At 49.1% G+C, this 22,089-nt stretch overlaps 1 protein-coding gene across 2 annotated transcripts in view; it reads left to right on the top strand.

The window, feature by feature from the left end:
* LSP1 (lymphocyte specific protein 1) overlaps positions 1-22,089 on the top strand; it is a 53,401-nt gene that overhangs the window by 16,404 nt on the left and 14,908 nt on the right. For both annotated transcript variants that reach the window (XM_062577774.1, XM_062577775.1), the window contains exons 2-5: positions 11,804-11,956; positions 16,457-16,546; positions 19,071-19,266; positions 20,241-20,363. In XM_062577774.1, the coding sequence (XP_062433758.1) occupies positions 11,804-11,956; positions 16,457-16,546; positions 19,071-19,266; positions 20,241-20,363 (562 nt within the window). The remainder of the gene's footprint in view (positions 1-11,803; positions 11,957-16,456; positions 16,547-19,070; positions 19,267-20,240; positions 20,364-22,089) is intronic.

Raw genomic sequence — 22,089 nt, 5'->3', positions numbered from 1 at the left:
CTGTCCTACAACAGGTTTGAAGTCTTGATCCAGAAACCTTCTGAAATCAGGGTGAAAAATTTAGATTGAGCCCCATTGCTTGAGCATGAGGCATATGCTTGAGAAAAAAATCCCAGCACTTCAGACACGCAAAGTGGCCTGTGTCGAGGTGCTGAGCAGGAGCATTTGGCTGCAAACTCTTGCTAAGCTTGTGTTTCCCCCAAACATCGGTCCCGGGAGCCAAACATGCATAAAGTGGATTTTCCACCAGCCGTGTGGACAGGTTTAGTGCACACTGAGCTTCAGTGTGGATTGGTGTGCTTGAGAGCAGTGGACTGTGCCGAAGGTAACGGAGGCTGTTTACTCGGGCTGAGATGCTGCATCAGCGCTCTGGAACGGCATCTGGCCTTCACCTCTCCACAAGCTGGCGCTGGGCTGGGAAATGGGCCCTTCCTGCTCCTTGCTGGCTACCAGCAGTGGGACATGGGCAGTTTTGCTGATCATGCCTGGCAGGAGTGTGCCATTTACACCTGAAATGCTGGAGCCGGAGAAGGGCCCAAGGTTATGCCTCGGGACTGTGGAGGATGGAGGGTGCACAGAGGATCGTTAACTGGAAAAGACATCAGGCAGAACGGGCAATTCCAGTCTTGCCCACCTCCCCTCCTCGCCTGTGCATGGCCAGGATCACCTGGCACAGCTGGCAGAGTCTCTTTCTGGATATTCCTGCAGAAAGGCTTGTCCTGTTTGTGAGAAGTTAGCACTGGTGATCTCTCTTGCTCCTGCAAGACTTTGTATTTTAAAAGCCCTCTCCAATCATGAGTGGTTTCGTCTTGTTATCTTGGTCTATTTTTCCTTATCCTTCTAATGAGTTCCTATAAATAAGATGGGAATCCAATGCCTGTCATGTCGATTCATTCAGTTCATTATCTCTTCCTGCTGGAGTTTTACTCTCCCTCTATTTATTGTGCCTCAAGTGTTTCCACAAAAGAATATTGCTGTCTAATTGACCTACAAATCAGCCTCTTTATAAGTCAGCAGCTTTGACTGTGCCTCTCCTCGAAACTGGATTATGCAGTGTCTCTGTAGACACAGCTTCCACTAAGTGCCCAGATCGCTCGCTCGCTCCAAGCACGTCCCTTTGCCACATTATGAGTGGCTGTAGCTGGAGTGTGTAGTGCTGGGATGAAGCTTGTGCATGGGTGGGTGGATGTTAGAAGAGCTGCTGCTCTAGTAGCAGCCAGTTTGGTGTTTTGCAAGCAGGTAAGTCTCTGGTTTAGCATGGAAGTGAGTTGTGACTGGTTTTTGGGTAGGAGGGATGATTTTTTTTGTGTGCTGTTTGTATGATACTCAGAAAAGTGGGTAACCTGGCCCAGAATGAAGTCCCCAAAGCATGACTCTATACAGGCAACAAATAAACTATTATATGCCTTTGCAATGTGGTAGAGTCTGAAATGCAAATATTGTCATGTGGGAGGGGGACTAAATCTGATGATGAAAAAGCCCAAGAGTACAAAATGATCCAGAAAAGTAGATTTATCTCACCATCTAATTATTTTTTTTGGTGGGATGGAACTTTTCCTCCTTATCATTGGTGGAGTCATTAATATAGAAAGCCAAAGTATGAAATCTGAAATCATGCTTGCATGTCCCTGTTCTTTGGCTTTACGTGGAGTAGCCCCTGCGAGGGGAGATATTTTATATTTTCTGTCTTCAACTAGATCCAAGCAGTCATGGTCTGGGTGCCTGCAGAAGGCTATTGGCCAGTTCTTTTCCACGTAAGCTGAAGCACTCTGTCTTCTGCATCATGTGTTTCTTTGGACTATGGCACTACTATAAATCCCCTAGGATTTAGGATATTTTTGAAATTCCTCTAACTTCCTGAAGTGTGTCATTTCACAAGTGGAATATTTAGCTGGACAAGGACCAGGGTTTTTTCCCAACTCCATGTGACATCATCCTTTCATTCTGCATCCTGTGTTCCCTAGAGCATTTCTGGACGCATCCCGGCAGGAAAAGCATTGCTCCAACGTGCTCGACTTGCTTTCAGAGCTGCGCTGGCTGGGGCAGACGTGGGAATAACGGGTCAGAAGGGCTTGGGAGGGGGTAGAGATTGGACGGTGCTTTGGACTGAAGGGGAAAGCAGTTTTTTTGAGTAGTTGGTGCCACGGCAGGGCTTGTGCCAGGTATTTGCTGACTGGGATGCAGTGATGACCACCTTCAGGGATGATTGCGGTTTATCTCTACTCATGTTCATCTTTGGGTTCCCTGTGGATAGATACAGGGAGCAAAGTGAGCTTGACAGGAAGTGGGGTAGCTCCTTAGAGGGAGAAGAGTAAAATGAGCATGCAGTGAGCCAGTAGCATGAGGAGGGAGGGATGTAGGGGAGAGCCAGTAGCCAGCTGCCAGCAGGGCTATTGCTGGAGGGCGTGAGGACACAGGGGACACATCAGTGTAATTTATACTTTCCAGCACCGCCTCATGTACCAGTGTGTTCCCCTCCCATGTTCCCCTCTGTAGTTACTTTGATTTGCTAGTGGCCTTTTTTTATATCTATATATTTTATTATTATAATTTTTTAAATTCCCCTTTCCCCAGCACTGGCTCCTGTGACCTGGGCCTGGGCCTGGTGGTGAGCTCAGTGGATGGGTGAGAGGGAAGGCAGGCCAGATGCTGGTGGAGGGGAGAAGGCTTCATGGGATGCTAGGAGCCCTCATAAGCCCATCCTAGGAGCCCATCCAGACTGCTGGATGGCTCCGGGGCTTTCTACATCTCTAGTGCTGCTTTGCTGATGTGTTGCTCTCAGCCCTGCTGTTACACTCAGGCGTGTGTGGGGGCAATCCTCCAGATCATCTTTGAGTAGAGGAGCAGGGAGAAAAGGTGAAGCCTGGGGGCTTTGTGCTGTCAGGAGTCCGCACCTGCCATTGATCACCATTGATCACCCCCTTCCAGGAGAGGGGAGTCCTACAGCCTAGTCGGTTTTCGTTTGCTCCTTTAGCCTAGCTGCTCCTTGCTGGCCTCAGATGCCTGCCTGCTCCCAGCCAACGGGCTACTTAGGGCCTCAGCTGGAGCCCCTGGCAGAGACAGTTTTCCTGTGAAGCCACGTGGGCCTAACCGCAGCGGGGACTGAGAGCTCTGTGTAGCCCCTGGGCACTGTTGCGGTGCAATTCCTCAGTGATAGCCATAAATGAAGAAAACCTTGTTCCCTACGAGAGTGAATGTCACGCGTTCCCATGGCCTTCCTCCCGCCTCCTCTCAGTGCCCTTACAGGAAACTCCCTCCTGCTAATCTGGGCTGTAGGGGCGCGGGGGAATTGCCTAGCCCTCAGGACTGTATAATCGATGACTTACAGCCAAGCCGGGGGATTCTCGCATCTCAGCTCGCTGGTGCTATAAAAAGCAGCAGGCCTGATATTAATCTTGCTTTTAATACCAGTTTTAAGCAGGGGTGATGCTATTGTTCTCCCCAGTGCAATCAGACCTGTTTTACAACCGGAGTGTATCAAGGAGGAAGCTGGCTGATTGTAACCGAGGCAAGGATACTATGGAGGCTTGCTTCCCTCTCCGAGAGAGCAAAAATACAAACGGTTGGTAAGCTGGGCAGAATCTTTTCTGAGTTTATTTTATCTCCTGAAATGCCTTTCGCTTCCAAAAAAACAGACTCCAGACTTCCCATTCTTTAGAGAGACTGTGGATTCTTGAGCCTTGCATCTGAAATGATAAGACCATGAGAAAAAGCCCCGCTGGAGCTTGTGCAAAGCATCACTTTCTCACACCTCTGGCGTGCTGCAGCCCTGGCGGAGGCCTGGGAGGACTCGGGGTCGCCAGCAGCTCCCCCCTCCGCTCCAGATTCCATGTAGGTGATGTTAGCGCGTTACCACACCGGCCTATCTGTGTGCACGAAGGACCCGCTGTCCTGGGGGGGACAATCCATCATCTTTTAAAAGATTCTCTGGGGTTCTGTCTGCTATAGTTAAAAATAAAAATGCTGTTGTTCCCATCAGCCGCCTCGTACGTACACAGAGAGAAGGTACATTCTTGCAAGCAGCTTTTGTATCCGAGGATCCTGAATGCTGTGAACATGGTGAAGTCCTGCCAAGGACAGTGACCCACATGGTTCAGCTTGTTCCCTAGGCCCAGGACTGTTGCCAGTGGGATGCTTTCAAGATTTTGTCATAGGTGGCGGAAGACCCTGCTTCATCTCTTTTGTGTGAGTCTATCCATTTAGGAGTAGAGAGTGTTAATAAGAAGGTGGCAAAACCTTCCTCAGCAATCTGGGGCCTTTGGCATTTTCTGAGCTAGTCACAGAGCCTTTAAAAAAACCTCCCTTACAACCAAGAGGTATTAAGAAGGGCTGTGCAATGCCCACCACATTTGGAAGTGTGGACTGTCCCCATATGAGCTTCTAGAGCCAGCATCCGGTGAGAGGCAGGAGGGGGAACGTGCTAAAGGATCGGCAGTGCTGGAGTCTCTCCTCCAAGGTCTGCTCCTGTCATTCCCTGTCAGCTTTCTGCAATGTGTCTCCTCTTGCTTCAGATGCCTTTGGAAGCTGTGAACTACAGCTCTGGGCTTTCAATGCCCATCCACTCCACAGTGACCGGTCAATCTTTGCAGCAAATTCAATGAAGCCTAAACCAGGCAGGGTTTTGTAACTCACTGCACCTGTGGGCACTCTTGCACTGCAGTGACTTGAATAGCAGTGGTTTCCTTTTATCCATCCATCCTTTGTTTTGACTACTTAGGCATGCTGGATGGGCATTTTCCCTTCCTGGGGAGATAGAGGGACTTTGCGCATCTGGGTCTTCCAGCTAACACTAAAAATACTTGGCACTTACAGACATGTAGCTACCTATCTGATCTCTGAAACAGAGCTGGCAGTCAAATTAAAAAGAGACTTTCTTGTGAGACCTCCTCTTAAACCTTGGGACTAAGGTGCTCCAAACCTAGCCTGGATTCAGGGTACCAATTCCTTCTTAGGGCAGAAACAGGATATGTTTTTGTATGGAGAAATCAAGACTCATTTAGAAAAAAGAGTTGTTTTAATTTTTAAAGAGAAGCTAGGTTTTTACCATGTTGCTTGTGGTTTGCTTCCATTTCTGCTTGATGAAAGTTTATGCTGTATCTTATTCCACTTAGGCTGCTTGGCATATCCTTATCGCGTGGTGTGTGATGCCTTTCCACACCCCCACTCCTAGCCCAGCAGGTCAGTGGGGGTAGGATGGGAGCCCTGTGTGTGTGTGTTCATTGGCTTGACCCTGCTGCTCGCATCTTGAAGGCAAGCCATGATTTATAGAAAGAAGTTTATAGAAGAATGGCTGTGATTGCACAGCTATGGCTGGGGTGGGGAAGCTTGGTATGAGAAAAAGGCTTAGGGTGAAGCATATATGCATTTTCCCCTTCCCCCTCAGCCTTCTTGTTCAAAACTCGTAGCCTAGACTCTAGACTAGGCAACGCAGCTGAGGAATTACATGAATGTATGGGAGGGAGAGGCTTGTCCAGCATCTCTGGCTGTCTTTGAATGACGAGCTGATCTCTCAGAGCTAGAATAACCATATCCCCAGAGACTGTGAACAAGCAAACTCCAGGCCATGACATAATATTTTTTCATTTAATTTATTTCCCTATTGCCTCGTATCATACCAGTATCCACACACTCTTCCTTACCTTAGGTAGGTAGCTATCTAACCATAGTCTTTGGTATAACATTATTCCTAGGTCTCAGAAAACTGTCTGTTAAGCAACGTAACTGTTGTCTGCCATCTAACCTGCTGATGCTAGCTGGACCTCCACTCACTTCTTTATTTCTTCCTGGCTTACTGGGTGATTTTGGACAAGCCCTTGGACTTAGGGATAGGCTTTTGAAGGTATCTTGACACATGGATATAAATGTGAGCCTTAGGTGGACCTTTGGACAGGACTAAAGATGCTTCACTTGGCAATGCCTAGCACGGATGTCTATGCTATGTATGGGGCTGTGTGAGACATCTCCCAGGATGCCACTTTGAGCCAATGGCTCTGTAACTTGTGGTGACAGAAGGAAACTGGGCCAGGGCAGAATGACCATACAGGACATGGAGATATTCTCAGCCATGACTCTGAAGTGTCCTAGTGCCTTTTCTCCTGAACAATGTGAAGGGAGACATGTAATCTGGGTACTTCAGTATACTTGAGCCAGTCATATGGGTCCATTTATATGCACTTTATAAGAGATTAATAAGTGATGAATCAGTTGATACTAGGCACAGTGGGTCAGAAAGCTGCTCCTTCGTAGCCTTTTGATGGTATCCTCTTCCATTTCTTGTTACGAGCGTGAGTTGTACATTGTAGTGCATGTACCAGTCATCTCTGGACTCTTTCTAAAGAGTTGATGAACAGAATATGAAATAAAGAACTACAGCTCTGCTTGGCAGCAGGATGAGCTTGATGACAGCCCTAGACCATATTCTAGGTGTTTTGTGTTTGTTGTTTAGGTCATTTGTAGCTAGTTGATGGATGGCAGCCCCCTTTCTGGAGGATGGTATTTTCGGAGATGGGCCTAGCACTGCTGCTTCTGCAGGCAATGGGAGATTTACCCTTGACTGCAACAAGGTCTGTACTAGGCTGCTGGGCTGTGCCCTTTGGGAAACACACACTGTCATGCATGTCAAATACCCACATGACTCCTATGTCCCCAAAACCTCTTCCCCCTTGAACCTTGAGTGTGTGGGGCCACCTACCCGCCAGAGGCAGCAACCAAAGCCAACGCCATCCTGGCCTGTGATCCCCCCAGCGAGCTCAGGAGACAGGAATGTCGAATTTGCTGGTAGAGGGTTACTGGCTTCTGGCACAGGTCTGCAAAGTCTAAAGCCTCTGGGAGGCATTTCATTTTCCTTTCTGGAATTAGCTTTAGTGCTGAAGGTTGGTTTGGGGCCAGCAAAACTTCCTTTGAGCTGTGAGCCGTGCAAAAGAGTCTGCAGCATTTCCCTTAAATACAGCTTATTTGGTGCCAGAAATTCCCTTGCCTGAATATTATAATCTCTCTGAGTGCTGATGAGGAATTGCCCAAAGGAAACGTGACCTTTCTAGCAATCCTAGCTTGTCTGGAGTGGGCATTAGTGGCCATCTGAAACGGCACAGCCAGACTGCTGATGTCTGTATCGTTGTTCTGCAGGACGAGGTGTTTGCAGGGCAAATGGGGCGGGGGGGGGGAACACCAAACCTCCTCCCTTGTCCCTTGGCTGGGGGTCCAGAGGGAGGTGAAGTCAAGGTTTGGATCTAATATGGGCAATTGGCTCAAGCCTGAGCTGAAGTCTGAACATCCCAGACATTTGGCACATTGTGAGTCTGTAGCCAGATCTGAACCTGGGTGCTTTGAGCCTGTCTTTAGACCTGCAGGATTTGCTTGTCTCCTCACTAAGAGAGAATCCCTGCCACAAAGAACATTTTGGTCCAAACTAAGAACTCCTAAAGCTGTTGGCAAAGACGTAAGGCTGGGGACTACATAGCAGGCCTGACCCAAGCCAGTGATGTTGTCTTGCTGGAGGAGGTGCAGCAGTGGCTCCTTGCTGCCATGCAGAGCTGCCCCAGAGGCTGGGGGAGTAGCTGGCATTGGCAGTGTCTGGCAGGGAGGCTCTTCAGGCCCTGCCGAGCTGCCAGTCCCACTGAAGCAACCAATTTTGGGCTCTGGCAGCTCCAGTCCTCTCAGCTCAGACACTTTGCTCTTGGCACAGCTAGAGAAGACCCTCCTGCCTTCACCACCTCAGCCTGCATTTCAGATGCCCGCAGTGTTAAAAGCCCACCTGAGGCAGCCTGCAAATACATAGCAAGCACTTTGCAGCCAGCTTGCTTTGCTTAAGGAAGCTGAGCTCGCGTGTCCTTGCAGCCTCCCCAGCCCTGAAGCTGTGGTTGCAGCAGGAGGAAGCGGGCCCACTGTACGGGGATGCTTGATGGCCTGGGGAGCAGCTCCATGTGCAGCTCCTGTGGGCTGCAGAGCGGGCTGAGGCAGCACCTCCAGACCCAGTGCAATCTCTTCTCTGCTCACCAGTTCCTCCACCCCTCAGCTCATTAACTCTGCATGCAAAGACCTGTGGGGTGACAGGGCACACCTGAACTTCTCCCGCTGGCTGTGCCAGCCCTGGGCAAAGAAGATAATGCAGGGGAGGGAGGAAGGAGATTGTGGGCTTCCCTCTTCCGTCTGGCAGGGAAAAGCAAATTCATATAGCCTGGTGGCTGGTTACAGGAGTTTGGTGGATTATGAACTCGCCTTGCAAGCCTACAGTTTGTAGTTTCCCCGCCCCATATCAGGGCAAATGAAACTGGGTGTCCTCGGTCTGGCTGGCAGTTTGTAGCCCCCTTCTTGCCAAAACTCCCCAAGCTTGGGACCAGCTTGGAAAAGTGTGAGATGAAGTTGATGGCAGAGGTACGCAGGATCAGCTCGTACTGCCTCCCCAAATGCAGGGTGATCGTTGCTAGAAATGAAGAAAAGGGTTGTGCAATCTTGTTGTGGGCCAGCCACATGAGGCGCCAAATTTGATTGCTAACAATTAGGAAAAACAGGCAAACATGCTTCCTCCCACACTTTTTAAAAACTGTTTTGAAATGAAATCTTTCCATGTTTTTGCTTCGAAAGGAGATTTAACAGCTGACCTCCCTCCCACGCAAGAAAGAGGCTGACGAAGACGTAAGTTTGTCCAAACTGAAATGGCACATTTAGCTTGCAGTTCAACAAGCCATTCTAGCGGACCCAAAAGCAAGTACTTTGGCAGAGTTTTGTTTCTCATTCATTTGTTTGTTTTTCATCAAAAGCAAATACTTTTGCTGTTAGGTCAGCCAAAAAGGAGTAATCATTTCCCCTCTGCGTGTCGGTTTGACTACTGAACCCCAAAATGCCCGTCATTAAACCGTACTCCACTGCTAGCCTGCGTGAGCATGAAAGAGCTCTGAATTTGCTAATATAATGTTTTTTCACTGTCCTTTGGAGAGGGAAGAGGTTTCTCATCGTTTGTCAGAGACTCAGCTCATCGCAGTGGAGGACAGCGACCTGCCTGCTTATGGCAGAGAGGCTGTGGGAAACTGTGCTGCTGGGTTGCTCTCTGGCAAAGATTGCTGGATGGGTATATTTCTGCTTTGCAGAAAAAGCCTTCTGCCTGCGAAAGTCGCCCTGGTGTCCTCTGTAAGCCGGCCACAGGGCCCGTGCAGAAGACAGAGCGACAGAATAGCGAGCCAGTGAAGTCATGGGGAATTAGTCACATCCAAGCGGGAAACGGGGAGGGCTGCAAACCCTAGTGACTTTTACGATGTGAAAAACTCACAGCATTCATGGGGGACCCCCTTGGGACTCCCCTGGGGGCTCCAGCCAAATCCAGGGGCTGTTGCAATGCCACCTCCACCAAGACTTTCCTAGTAAGTGGTGTGCTGGTAGGAATCAGGTCAAAAACAAAATCTAGTTTGCTCTGGCATAAATGGGGACTTTCCTTCTTCAAACTGGGGCAATCCAGGAGGGAGAGGGTTAAGAGTCTTCTTGCATTGGAGACTATCTGGAGTGGTCACACAAGGGAGGGAGATCATGGCAGAACTTAATGAATGACTTCATTTATATATTAAAAAAAAAAAAACAACAACACAGTGGCTTCCTGCCAGGACCACAGACAACGGTTTCTATGGGAACCTGTGGGAAAACAATAAATATGAGTGTGGAGCAAATGCAGAAGGGGGAGGAGGGGTCTCTCGGGCCCTGTTTCTGGTGGCTCCACACTCTTTGTTCCATGGAGAATAAAGTGGGAAGGGGCAACAAGAGGAAGGAGAGAAAAGTGTGCCTGAACTCACCTAATGCCATTTACAGAAAGACCCCCCACAAGATAAAGCAAGAGGCCACTTTCTCCCCTTTGCCGGTAACGGCTTGTGAGGAGCCCTCATTTCTGCCCCGAGTGCTTTGCTGCATCGAGAGCCGGCAAGTCCTCAGCCTCGCTCCTCCGTGCGGGCTCAGAGGCGAGAGGCTTTTGACATGCACCCGGCATGCTCTTGCGCTGCCGAGGGATGCCAAGGAGTCTTGAATGGGAGGGGAGTTTAGACATGTTGTTGGCTAATCTGCCAACGTACAAAGGAGGTGTTGGAAAACAAGCCACTCAAAGAGGCGTAAAATACGCTGGCCCAGATTTTCCAAAGCAACTCGTGCTCAGTGCCCAGCTGGGGCCATGAATATTGGCTCCTGAGAGCAGCCCAAGGAACGTGCCAGGCAGCAATTACTTGGTGGCAGCATGGTCTGCTGGCCGAGGCCCTGGTGTGCCAGCCTGGCAGTGCGCTATTCCCCACGCTGCTGCACGCTCGTCCTGTAGCCAGAGATAAGTGACCCCATCTCCCTTGGGTTCTGCACCCGCTCTCAGATTGGACGTGGGTCTTGGAGGGCAGAGGCATGGGGTCACCTCCATCTTCTATGAGAAGTGTCGGTGGGCACCACACTGCACCAAGGTCCTCCTGGGGAAGGGGCTGAGCCTGAGTGTCCTGCCCAAGCCCCTGGCAGCATCCAGGAAGCTTGCAGCTGTGTTGCTAGCATGAAATAGTCTCGGAGTGAGTCTCCCCTGGAAAGGTTTACAAGTTTCATAGGTTAAGTGGAAAAGCCAGCTTTTTCTTGAACAGAACGCCTTGATTAAGCCAAACTTTGTTCTTTCTAGACGATGCTGATTATTTTTGGAGACAGGGGGGTCTGTCATGAGCCCAAAAAGCAAACAGCATGTAGCTTGATGAGGCCCTTGGTGAAACACAAGATCCCCTCCTTGTACTGTTTGTAGTACTAGTGCTGCGCAAATCCACCTGGCCCAAGAGGGGCACTGCTTGGTTTCGGCTAAGCTGCTCCTCATTCATTTAGGTGGAGCTGATTGAGTCTGAAGTGAGGATCCCCCCACCAAGCTTTTTGCCCCAGTCTCAGCTGATTCGGATGTTATCTCTTACTGAACGGGTTTACCCTATAGTGATAGAAGTCCCCTGAGGTTGTACAGCACCTCACACATGGTTACTTGAATGTGGGTGATGACCCAGAAGCCCTGTTGTGCCTCTGGTAGAGGATCTCGCTCCTCACTGCCCGATGCATGCTTTGCACAAGAGTATTTCTGTAAAGAGGTTTGCAGACGGGAGTAAACAGCTTTCCCGTTCTGCCGTGGGCCTCAGGGTGGGTGGGCGCCTGTGCCGGTGGGAATGGGGCTGCCTCCACAGAGAGGTAGGTGCTCAGCGCCGGGCTGGTAGCAGCTGGGAGGGCAGGAGCGGAGCCCATCCTGTGCCAGAGCTCATGTTATCGCTGGAGCAGGAATGTTGCAGCCGCCTTATCATTCCCTTCGGGATCTGAGAGGCTGTTCTGCTGACAGAGGCTTTATTATCTAGCTGCTGAGGCATTTGGATGAAGCCAAGGCAGGTTTTCCTTCTGCGCGAGTGAAGAAGGCAGGCGCGCAGAGTAGCACCATTGGAGCTCTCTGCCCCCATTCCCTCGCTTCTGTAGCGCGGGAGTGGATCCGCACAGCTGCGCCTGATTGCCCAGGAACGGCTCAGCTCTCTAAGGAACCGTGTCGAGGTCCGCAGGGTGCAGAGCATGCTCTTCTGGGGCCAGAGACTGAGATTCGGGGTGTGGGACTTCTTGCAGCACCGCAAGTCCCTTTAACATCCTTTCCCGAGGTGCAAATTTAGTGGAGAATGGCCCCGGTAATGGGGCTTCCCAATGCTGGGAGACGGGGTGGTTTGGAGAGCGCAGGGAGCGGCTTGGGGTGTTATCACAGGCTTAGGCCATTTCCACAGGCCTCTCATGCCCTTCTCCCATCACAGCCCAGTGGCGCTAAACATACATTTTGCTCCTGGCTTGGCAGGCTGACGGCACAGTGGAGCGTGGAGGATGAGGAGGAAGCGGCGAGAGAGCGGCGCCGGCGGGAGCGGGAGAAACAGCTGAGGTCCCAGGCCGAAGAGGGCTTGAACGATGCCAGCTCCTGCTCAGAGAGTGGCCTTCCAGCACAGGAAAACCAGTAAGGAGTACCCAAGTATAAGTCCTTGGCCGACACACTGTGTCCTTGCACCAAGAACTGCCTCCACCCATGGAGTGTGGGCATCTCTGCTCTTCAGGGTGGCTTGGGGGACTGAGATGGCAGGATCTGGGATTACAGTCAGAGAGAAGCAGCAGCTTAATTTTACTGGAAAAATGGCAAAAGGTATTTATAAAACTCCAATTTTTCCATGCAGAGATTAGTTTTTTCCAAGCTGTTTTGAAAATTATCAGGACTTTTCTATCTAAAAGTTTTGCAAAGATGTTTCAAAATCTTTTGTGGAAATGAATCTAGTCGTATTTTGCAGAGGAAACACTGTAGTCTGCCCTAAGAGCAAACAGGAAATCTCAAAAGTAATAATAATTATTAGCTTTTCAAAGTCCCCCTTCATACAGGGGTCGGAGAACTTTTTGTGAAAATCTTTGAAATGGTAGATGAGACTTCTTGTTTCTGATTATAGTGAGATGCTCTGAACAACCTCAGGTACAAAGCAGACTGCAGCAGCCCTGGTAGCACAACCATGTAGTTTGTGATCCTCCGCTTTTAGGTACCTGTGACTGTTTGCAGCGTCCAAAGTTAATAAAGTGCATAAGCCTCTGCCTGGAGCAAGGCCTTATCTGTGTGTTTGCCTTCAAACACCACTGCAGGCAAGGAAATTCCCATCAGTTGGAGTGGATGCTTCCAAGTACTTGAAATGGCTCAGACCCCTCTGCCAAATCTCTTGCCCTGAGTGCCTAAAGCTGTTCATCTGGAATAGCATTTAGACACTTTGGGAATCGGAGCACTTGCGAATGCCTTTCTCCTTAGAGCTGCGATGAGACCGAATAGGAACATCCTGTCTATGAAGGGCACAGAGCAGCTCACATTCGCCTCGCGGGTGTTGGATGGGGCTGTGAATCAGCCTGCTTTGCTCGCAGTGGACTCTGGAAAGAAGGCTCAGTTTTTGGAACCACACTTAGAAATGTTCACTGCCACGATTGCTGAGCAAAGACCCAAGCTTTCAGCAGTCTGCTTAGGGGACGATCACAAGAACTTCTCAAATGAGGGACACCAAAGCTTCTCAGGACATGATAGCTGCAGCATGCTTTACAGCTGAAATAATGATATAAAAAGATGAAGTGCAGGAGACACGGCCTTGCTGTTGAGAGGGCTTATGGGCTCTTACCTCAAAGTTGCTGCTCAGTGGAGAGGTAAAATAAAACACAAATATAACCCTGGGGAATGTCCTCCTTGGATAGGGGGACTATGTGCAGCAGATCCTACCCCTCTGCCATAGGGCAGCTTTTTCCCTGCTCCCCAGTGCTTGAGCTTGCAGAGCCAGGCTTCAGTGAAAAAGGATGTTTCTTCACTGAAAAAGGATGTTTCTTCTCCTCTGGCCCTTCCCTGGTCCCTTCTGCAGCTGCCGACAGCCACCTGGGCTTGCTCATTCAGCCAGGGCCGGCCGCTATTAATCCTCCCAGAGCTCTGTGTAAACACTGCCCCCTCTTTCCCTCGCTGTGACTCATCCCATTCATGTCACTCCTGTTTGTGTAAACAGGCCCTCAGCATTTCCTCGGACCCAAGGGACCTAGTGAAGTTCCTCTCTCCCTTTCCCCCTCCAAATGAAAAAAGAAAAGAAATAATCTGCAAAACAGCCAGTTTGTAGAAAATCTGAACAGTTGTTGAGCTTCTTGATAGCTCTGGGTCCTGAAGACAGGCCAGGCAAGTTAGTACCTAACGCTGGCTGTGTCCGCTCGCTCCTGATTGCTGCCATCCCCAAGCTGATGTCCCCTGCCCCTCCCGGGCTCTCACAGCGCCCTGGGCCCCAGGGGAGTGCGTCCCACTCATGGCAGGAGGGATGGCGCCTCCTTTCCCGCCCCTGGTGTGACAGAGCTGAGCAAAACCGTTTTATCGGGGAAAAGGATGGACGTGGAAGGGTTGTGAGTGCCGATGTCTACGGCCTTGGGAGCGAGAAGGATTGATGTCAGCATCGCCTTACACTGATTTGATTTCCTCACTGGAAATGCCCAGGCAGGGTCACTTTTCAGGGAGGCTCCTAATTTAGCATCTTAACCGGTGCTGACGTAACTGTGCTGGCTCAGCGCTTTCAGCGGGGGCCCGGTTTCCCAAGGAGCGCAGTCACCTAAAGGAAGTGAGCAGCTTTTTAAACAGCATTCAGCTGTTCTCCCTCGCTCCCAGGGAGAACAGCGGGACGTGGCCATTCACTGTGTGTCCCAGGCTCATGTTCAGCTCTTCTCATCTTGTCCCCTGTGGCCAGGGACACAAAAACCTGAGCAATTCTGCTCTCGTGCATCATCAGCACTGCAGCTTTCCCAAAGAACTGACTTGGGGCTCTGGAGATCTGCAGCCTCTTCTAAACTCAACAAGAAGTTTCTTGAGTGCTTTCCTCCAAGTCCATCTCACTCCAGCTGTGTATCTATTGAGATCGTTGCTTTCTCTTCCAGCCAGTCCTGGTTCTGCGTGGCTGTCTCTTCCCATCCGCTTGTGCAAAGGATGTTGTGCAATGTCTCAGTTGGGGTCTCTAGGAGTTCCTGCTGCACAAAAAGCAACTTAGTTCAGTCTGTAGACCAACATGGTGCTGCTACTCGGCTACTCGAGCCTAAGTCGGCTTGAAGGTGCTGAGCTGCAGTAAGAGCTGTGCTATGCTGAATCTTCATGGTAAGCTGCAGTTGTCTGTGCGCTCCTGAGTAGCTCCCAGCACAGGACTAGTGCTGTCAGCCCAGAGTGATCCAGGCTGGTCCTGCAGCCCCCAGCTACCTACCTTCATGAGAGCTGTGAGAGTTGTTGTTTTTCATCAACCCTTAACTCCTTGAGTCAAATAAATATGAGACTCCTGAATCTCTGGAAATAACTCCATATTTCCAGGCATCAGGGTTGCAGAGCAGACTAGAGCATCTTCTGACACCTCCTCAGAGTCCAGAAAGGCAAGAAAGACCTACATTTACCGTGTATTTTGAATCTTTTAATTTTGACTTAATCTTTGGGTCCCACATCCTGATTTTCTTTCCTGGAGGACTTGGCCATTTGTGTCCCCAAAACATCTGTGAAAGTACTTCTTCAGGAAGCCACTTGCAGTATGGGCACTGATGAGCTGCTGTGCACCCATAAGCCCCAGCCGCCCAGCAATTTTTGTCCTGAGTGTGAGGAAAAAAGTCCCCACGCGGGGCCAGCCCACATTTGGTGCAGGCAGCTGTGCGACCCAGGAGGGCTGATGCTCCATCCGGCTGGCTGCATGCCGGGGTTGTGGGTTGTGTGTTAGCTCCCCGTGGAGGGCTTTCGTCATAGCCTGGGAATGTGCCTGTGCGCTCTGCGGGCTGGACGGCAGCGCGCTGCAGCATGGAAATGCTTCCTCCTCTTTCCTTTCCTGTTCGGTAACAAAGAGGAGGGGTTTTCCCTCCCTGGTACTTTTCTTTCCTTGAGTTTAAGCTCCTTTTAGTCCTCTGAAAGGGATCTTTAGAGGCAGAAGAAGCAGCATTTGAGAGCTTGATGGGTTTTTAGCCTCTGGTGGTGGGTGCTGCTGCAGAAGGGAGCTGCCTGGAATGGGCTGCAGGGCCAGGGCAAAGCACAGCTGGGAATTAAAGTGAACCTGTAAGAAGGGCTTTCTGAAGCAACCTGCCTCTCTACCACCCATGGGGTAAATCCATTCTGTCTGGAACCAGTAGCCAAGTGGCTTTTAATGCCTCATCCCCAAATCATGAGCACAGGGCGCAGGCTGGAGGAGGGAGGAATGCATAGCTGTTTGATTGTGGGTCTGCAGCATGACAGGGCCCTGTGTTTCAGAGCTGCTCATGGAGTTCATGGGAAGATGTGAGGATCTGAGGCCTCACCCTCTCATCTCATGCTGCTTTGAGATGAGGCAGGACTAATACTAGTATTTTATAGATGGTCTTGAAAGTGCATTTGCCTGGCTCAGAGCAGTATGGGGAACTTGCAGATCAAACCAAAAACCCGAGCCAGTGTCCTATACATTAGATCTTCCTGACTACATGACCCAGCTTTCCGTTCAGGCCAGCTCATGCTGGTTGCTTTTGTATGGGGTTGTATGAGGAAAATAAACACAGGATAAACAGGAATCCAGTTTGAAACACCTCTGGTCCAAACAAGGTAGGGTCAACTCCAGTGTGGAAGAAAGCCGTGGACAGAAGGATTGCTTATCTTATGCTCGTTGACTTGCAGCCCTGTGAGATCATGCAGGCAGCTGGGTACTTTTGCTGGAGAGACAGAGTTGCTCCTACTTCCTTTCCATATTGCAGTGGCTCCACTGAGAGTGCAGTCCCTTTGTACAGGGGGAGTATTAAGCACGCAGCAAAAGCATTTCTCCTGTAGTGGAGAATAAGGATTAAAGTGAGATTTGGGAGCTGTCACAGGAAAGAAGACAAAATCTGGAGTGAGAGAGGTACAAGATCAGCTTAGGGTTCTTTGAGGCCAGCGATGGTTCTTTGCACTGCACTTATCCTAATTTTTCCTTTTGCTGTGTTTCAGCTATGACTTTAAGCCCTCTGAAACTTCGGAGCTGGACGAAGATGAGGGGTTCAGTGACTGGTCCCAGAAACTTGAGCAGCGCAAACAGAGGTGGGTTGGACAACAACAGAACAAGAGAAGGGGAAACAAACACGCGCAGCAGAAGGATTGTCCCCAGGGAGGAGTGATCAAGGCCAGTTTATGTCTAGCAGGCAAAGCTGGAGGCCAGAGTCTTGCGCACTAGCAGGATAGGATGGGCCCCTTGCCTCACAGGGGATGCTCTCTGCCTGCAGTTTGGGCTACTGGGGAGAAAGGGACTCCAGGACTGTTCTGGGCCTCAGGGATGTTTGGGTGCAGCTTTGCACTCGCAGCAAGGGCAAGCTGCCAGGAGGCCTGGATTTGGAGGAGTGACAACAGTGGATTTAAGCCACCTGAGCTGCTGAAATCACCTCTAGCATAATCCAGGCAGCCTAAAAAGCTCTTCTAAGTTATTGCTGCTTCCTGGCTCATGTCAGCATAGTGAGTGTTGTGGCCCCAGCCCACCTTGTGCTTGACTCCTCTTCCAGCAGTGGAAAACAGGCAGCAAAAATCCCTGAGTGATGTTTGTTTGCAGGCTCTTCAGTCACTACCCTAAAGTTAAGGGCCAAATCCTGCCTTAAGTACTTCCCTGGACACTGTGTTCCTGTACTTGAACTCTGTGACTTAGCTCTCTCGGTAGTTCGATTTTATGGGGAATCTTGTCCTGTGATGACACAGCCTCCTCTTTATACAGAAGGCTGAAAAGTGTGTAAGGCTAATATTTACTGCTGATCAGATAAATAGAGCTCAGCTCTTACTTTTTCCAAACACAGTAGTTAAATCAATCTGAAAGCTTAACCTTTCCTCTTTGCAGCTCTAAGCCCAGGGACGTTGCTCAAGCACCTGAGAGCAGTGCTGATAATCAGGGCTGGGGGAGCAATCAGAAGTCAGCTGTGGGGCTCTGGGGGCAGGTGAAGCCCATTGCAGAGGGGTGGTGCCTTAAAGCAGTGGCTGAAGCTGGGTAGGCTTTTGGTGGGAGGCTTCTTAGGAGAAGTACTAAAAGGCAATCGTGCTTTATGAGTCTGCTGTAAGGGGAGCTCTCTGGGAAAAGCAGAGATTGCTCCCAGCCAGTGGTTGTGCCCTAGAAAGTCTGTTTGCCAGTTTTGCCCTTTCTCTTTGCTCGCCTGTGTCACTGGAGGAAAAACTTGGAGGGCTGTGGGAGGTGCAGGTAGGTTGGGTTTTGGGCTTTGACTCTGCTGAATGCAGCAATGCTGGAGCCAGGATTTCCTAGCTTTGCTCTTCCCTACTAAATGGACTGGGGAGCAAACTGTTTTCCATGTGATGGATGTTTAGGCTGTAGCTGTGAAAGAGAGAATGGAGGTGGTTGCTCTTTGCTGGGTGAAACTGAAAGGGCTTGTGCATCCCCAAAGTCCCTGGTGCTAAGGCAGATTTTCCTTTCCTTTAGGTGTTGTGCCCCTTTGTGAGGGGAGAGCTGCATCCCTGCAGCTCTGAGTTGGATGTAAGAAGATGAGAACTGGGATGTGCCTGCTTTGCAATGACATAAAAAGGAGCTATGCCTGACTAGCTGCTTCCCATACAGAGCTGTGATGCTATAAGGGCATCCTATGCATTGGGTCATGTCTGGCCTGAATGTTTAATACAGGCTTCCCTTTTAGCTGTAGGTGCTGCTGGCTGAGGCACCTTGGTTAAAGAAACTGGTATCCTGGGCTGTAAAGCCCTCAGAGCCTGCTTACTGTGAGTGACTGTACTGTCTTGAGATAGATGACTGGTAAGGCCTGAGAGGATGCCTTGCAAGGCCAGCAAATCAGTACATAAACATATATCCAGCAGAATTTTTCCCTGTGTAGCTGGTGAGGAGGGCTGGAAGGTGGCTGCCCTGTGTAGAGAGTTGCCCTATCAGTAGAGAGCTAGGTAGTGCAAAACTGTAGTTTGAACTTCTCCTGTATTTTGGTGCTGGATGGTAAGGCAGAAGCAGTGAGTCAGCCCTGCCCTCCAGCAGCTGCCTGCTAGCCAGCTTTTTAGACTCGCTGTCAGATGACCCACAGCTGCTGTTGCAAGCCAGGCAATTTTCTAAGAACTGGGTGGGAGGAGAAAGCTCTTCTCCAGCCAGGGAATGCAAGATGGCAATAACATCTTGGTGTAAAACCATGGGCCAGTGAGAGCTCTGGGGTTAAGTGTCTGCTCCCACTGACTCCATGCCCAAGTGTACGGACCATTCTGCTTTTGCAAATCTGATTGCTTAAAAACACTAGCAGGTCTCTTCTCTGTAGGAATTTGTAAAAACTCAATTGTAATCTTTACTTGCAACAAGGCTCTTGGTGATTTGGGTTGCTTCGGGGCTACTTTGTTATTTTGCTGGGTTTTCCTAGGCCTGTGCATACCTGGCACTGGCAGCTGTGTGATGTGACCACTCTCATGTCTGACTGGGAGTAAGGAACCCAGATGGGACCACAGAAGTGGCTCTGGTTTAAAACTCCCAGTAGTTGTGTGCTTGAGAGAATGATAAAACTAGATTTCTAGAGGTCTGAGGCACCTGATAGTGTAGGCTCATAACAACATATTTTGCTTCTCTGACTTCTTTTTCTCCAATGCCTAGGTCTCCGCAACAGTCATATGAGGAAGAGGACGGTGGTGTGAGGGAAGCTGCTGCCAAACTGGAGCAGATCCAGCTGGACCAGGAAAGCCCAGAGGAGATCCGAGAAGAGAATATGATGATGAGGGAGGAAGAGAGGCTGTGCTGTGAAGAAGATGATGTCCGAGAGCAACAGGAGGAGGACAGAGCTGAGCAAGAGGTTGGATCAGGAGGAGCTGGCCTGTTCCTCTCTGTAGGGTTTGTGGGAGAGTCAGGGTGGGGGCTGCCGAGAAACTCAGCTTGCCCGCGTGTTTTACACTGATGGGTGCAGGGCCCAGGGCCCATGTCGACATGATGTGTGGGTCTAATGCGAGGCCTGTCCCGTTCTTACCTGTGTGTGTTGCTAAGGTGTCACTGTGGGTAACCTCTCCCTCTTCTTAGAGTAATGTTTCTAGTCACGGAGTTTGTAGTGGTTTATTCATGCCCATGCAAATACCACAAAGGAAGTGCTATTATTTCTCCTGTGGCTTTATGAACAAAGAATAGCTCTTTAGGAGTCATCAAACCTTAATTTTACTGCTCGTTTTTTTGTCTCTTTAACCTTTGTTGCACCTTTGAAGCACTCTGGCTTGATGTATCTGCAAATCTTGCCTTGCTCCTGGCTGAAGTTTTCTATCTTTGCTCTTTCAGCAAGGTGCAATTCCTGGTAAATGAGAGACAAAGCTGGAACTTGAGCAATATGCAAATATCTTAGGTTGCTGAGCTTTAGATCTTTTGTAAATGTATTTTTGACTTGCTACAGTCACTGTATGCTTTTGCATTTGGACTGTGTATGTGAGCCTTTGTAGCCCTTTATTTTAAAGGCAGCTACTTTTTCTTTTGATGCCATCTAAATGAGAAATTCATATTTTCCTATCTCAATAGTGGGAAGAAGCCTTTAGTTACTGATACAAAGGCTCCTTTCCATGTCATTCTGGAAGCTTGTACCTGATAAATTTCTCTGACCTTTTTAAAATTCACACATGGGTTTCTTCCTGGATGTTTTAACATGGGAGGATGTGAACTCAAAGTTTGTTCGACTATTCATTTATTGTAAGAGTGTAAATCTGGGAAAGAGGAGGAGAAAAAGTCACTTTTTTTGTAATAAGCATTTTGACCAGCTCACTTCCTGGCTTGTTCATTCTCTGCACTCAGGAAAAGAAGAGAAGGAGAAATGAAGAGGAGGAAATGCCAGAAAAACGCCAGAAAGCTCCAAGCCCTGCCAGCCTGGAGGAGGAGGAGCTGTACTCTGACCACACTGCCATGTGCTCCACTAAGGTTGGTGTTCCCAGAGCTCGTCTGGAGACAATGACGAATATTACAATAGAGCACGTAATTAACAACGAGGAAAGGTGATGCTGTGGTAACATGGGGTGCAAATGCTTTTTCTACTTCTGCTACAGACTTGGACAAATCAATCTCTCTGCCTCATCTGCCTTGTTTGTAAGATGGAAACTCCTGTCCTCCTACCTTATTTACCTGAATTGTAAATTGTTTGAGGCCACAGCTGTCTCTAGTGGTCTGTGTATGCATTGCCAATCACCATGAATCTCCAAAAGTTCAGTGAAGACTCCAGGGAACATTGTAATACTAAGAAAGATGTTATGTACCTTAAGCTTGTGAATTTGATTGAGTTCATGTGTCTTATTTTGATGAGGAAATTAAGCTTCCTCTTTGCCCCCCAAAAAAGTGAAGCATTGAATCTTCCCTATCTAGCTTGGAATAAAATCAGAAAATATCCCTTAAAATTTTTTTTGAACAGACTTGGATTCCCGGTCTCTGAAACAGCTTATCCTTTCCTATACACATCTGTCAGAATTGACATGGTCATGTGAAACTTCAATTTTTGACAACACCTGAATTGCATCTTCTGACTTCTGTTGCATTTGGTACAAATCCTTAGTTCTATGCATGTGCTTTTGAATAAAATAGATGCAGATAAGTGGTATCTGTAGCGTATGGCTTTTTGCAAGCTGTAAGCTTGTTGATACTAGCTCTGGGGGGAAATGATGAGGTGTCTGGGTAGCCTGTTAACCTGCTATTGGTACTATCCTTACTTTCTTACATTGAGATCTGCATTATTTGTTTCTTAGTCAATATTTCCTGGACAGGGAGAATTATGAGAATGCTGCTTCTTGCAACAGAATATAAGTATTAAGAAAAAGGTTTTGTCTATAGCTATCAGATTCCTGCTCTCTATGGAGAAGCCTTTTAAAATTAAATAAAATGAGGGGACCAAAAGAGGGTTTGGACGCAGGCCACATGCTAATGTTAGGTTTGAAAGTGAGGTGGGGATGGCTAAAGCGGATCCCTGGTGAGGGACCAGTGGGGAAATGTGGGAAACTCTTCCAAAGCCTTTTATGCGCTGAAACTTTCAGCATTGCAGGCTCAAAACATATAGTTTCCTGATCGGAGCTTAACTGCCATTGCTAGGATTAGCCCAGGGAAAGGGTTAGAAATATAGGTGTTTTATAATGGTGATGTCAGAGCTCATGAATACACAATGCTGAATGTAAAGCTGTTCAGGAAAAATATGAGCTTGGGATCTTTCCAAAGAAAGAAAGATCTTTACATTCCAGCTAGTAGGATTTTATGCAAATGCAAAGAATTAAAAAATTAACCACTAAGAAGGCATTCTGGCCTTGGGTTGCTCAGCAGAAATACGAATTCCAGGAAAAAGGCAAGAGCTTTTCCTATTAACAGCTTATCTGCTTGTGCCTGAGAAGCTGAGACATAGGCAAGGATCTGCCTGAGGTGCCTGTTCAGGTCCCACGGTATCATAGTGAGGTGCCACCCTGCCACTCAATGGCCCACAGGGATCATAGAATTGGTAGGGTTAGAAGAGGCCTCTGGAGGTCATCTAGTCCAACCCCCCTGCTCAAGCAAGGCAAAAGAGATTATGTGTAAGCAGAAGGTGAGAACCCAGTGTCCGAAGTCATAGCTCTGAGTCAAGCATCAGTTCCTCCTGTTTGGCTTGAAGGAGCAAGGTCTCAACAGGTGGACA

The sequence above is a fragment of the Rhea pennata genome, chromosome 5 (assembly GCF_028389875.1).
Source record: "Rhea pennata isolate bPtePen1 chromosome 5, bPtePen1.pri, whole genome shotgun sequence".
NCBI lineage: Eukaryota > Metazoa > Chordata > Aves > Rheiformes > Rheidae > Rhea > Rhea pennata.
The sequence above is the reverse complement of the archived record's forward strand: the minus strand, read 5'-3'. Positions and strand labels throughout refer to the sequence as shown.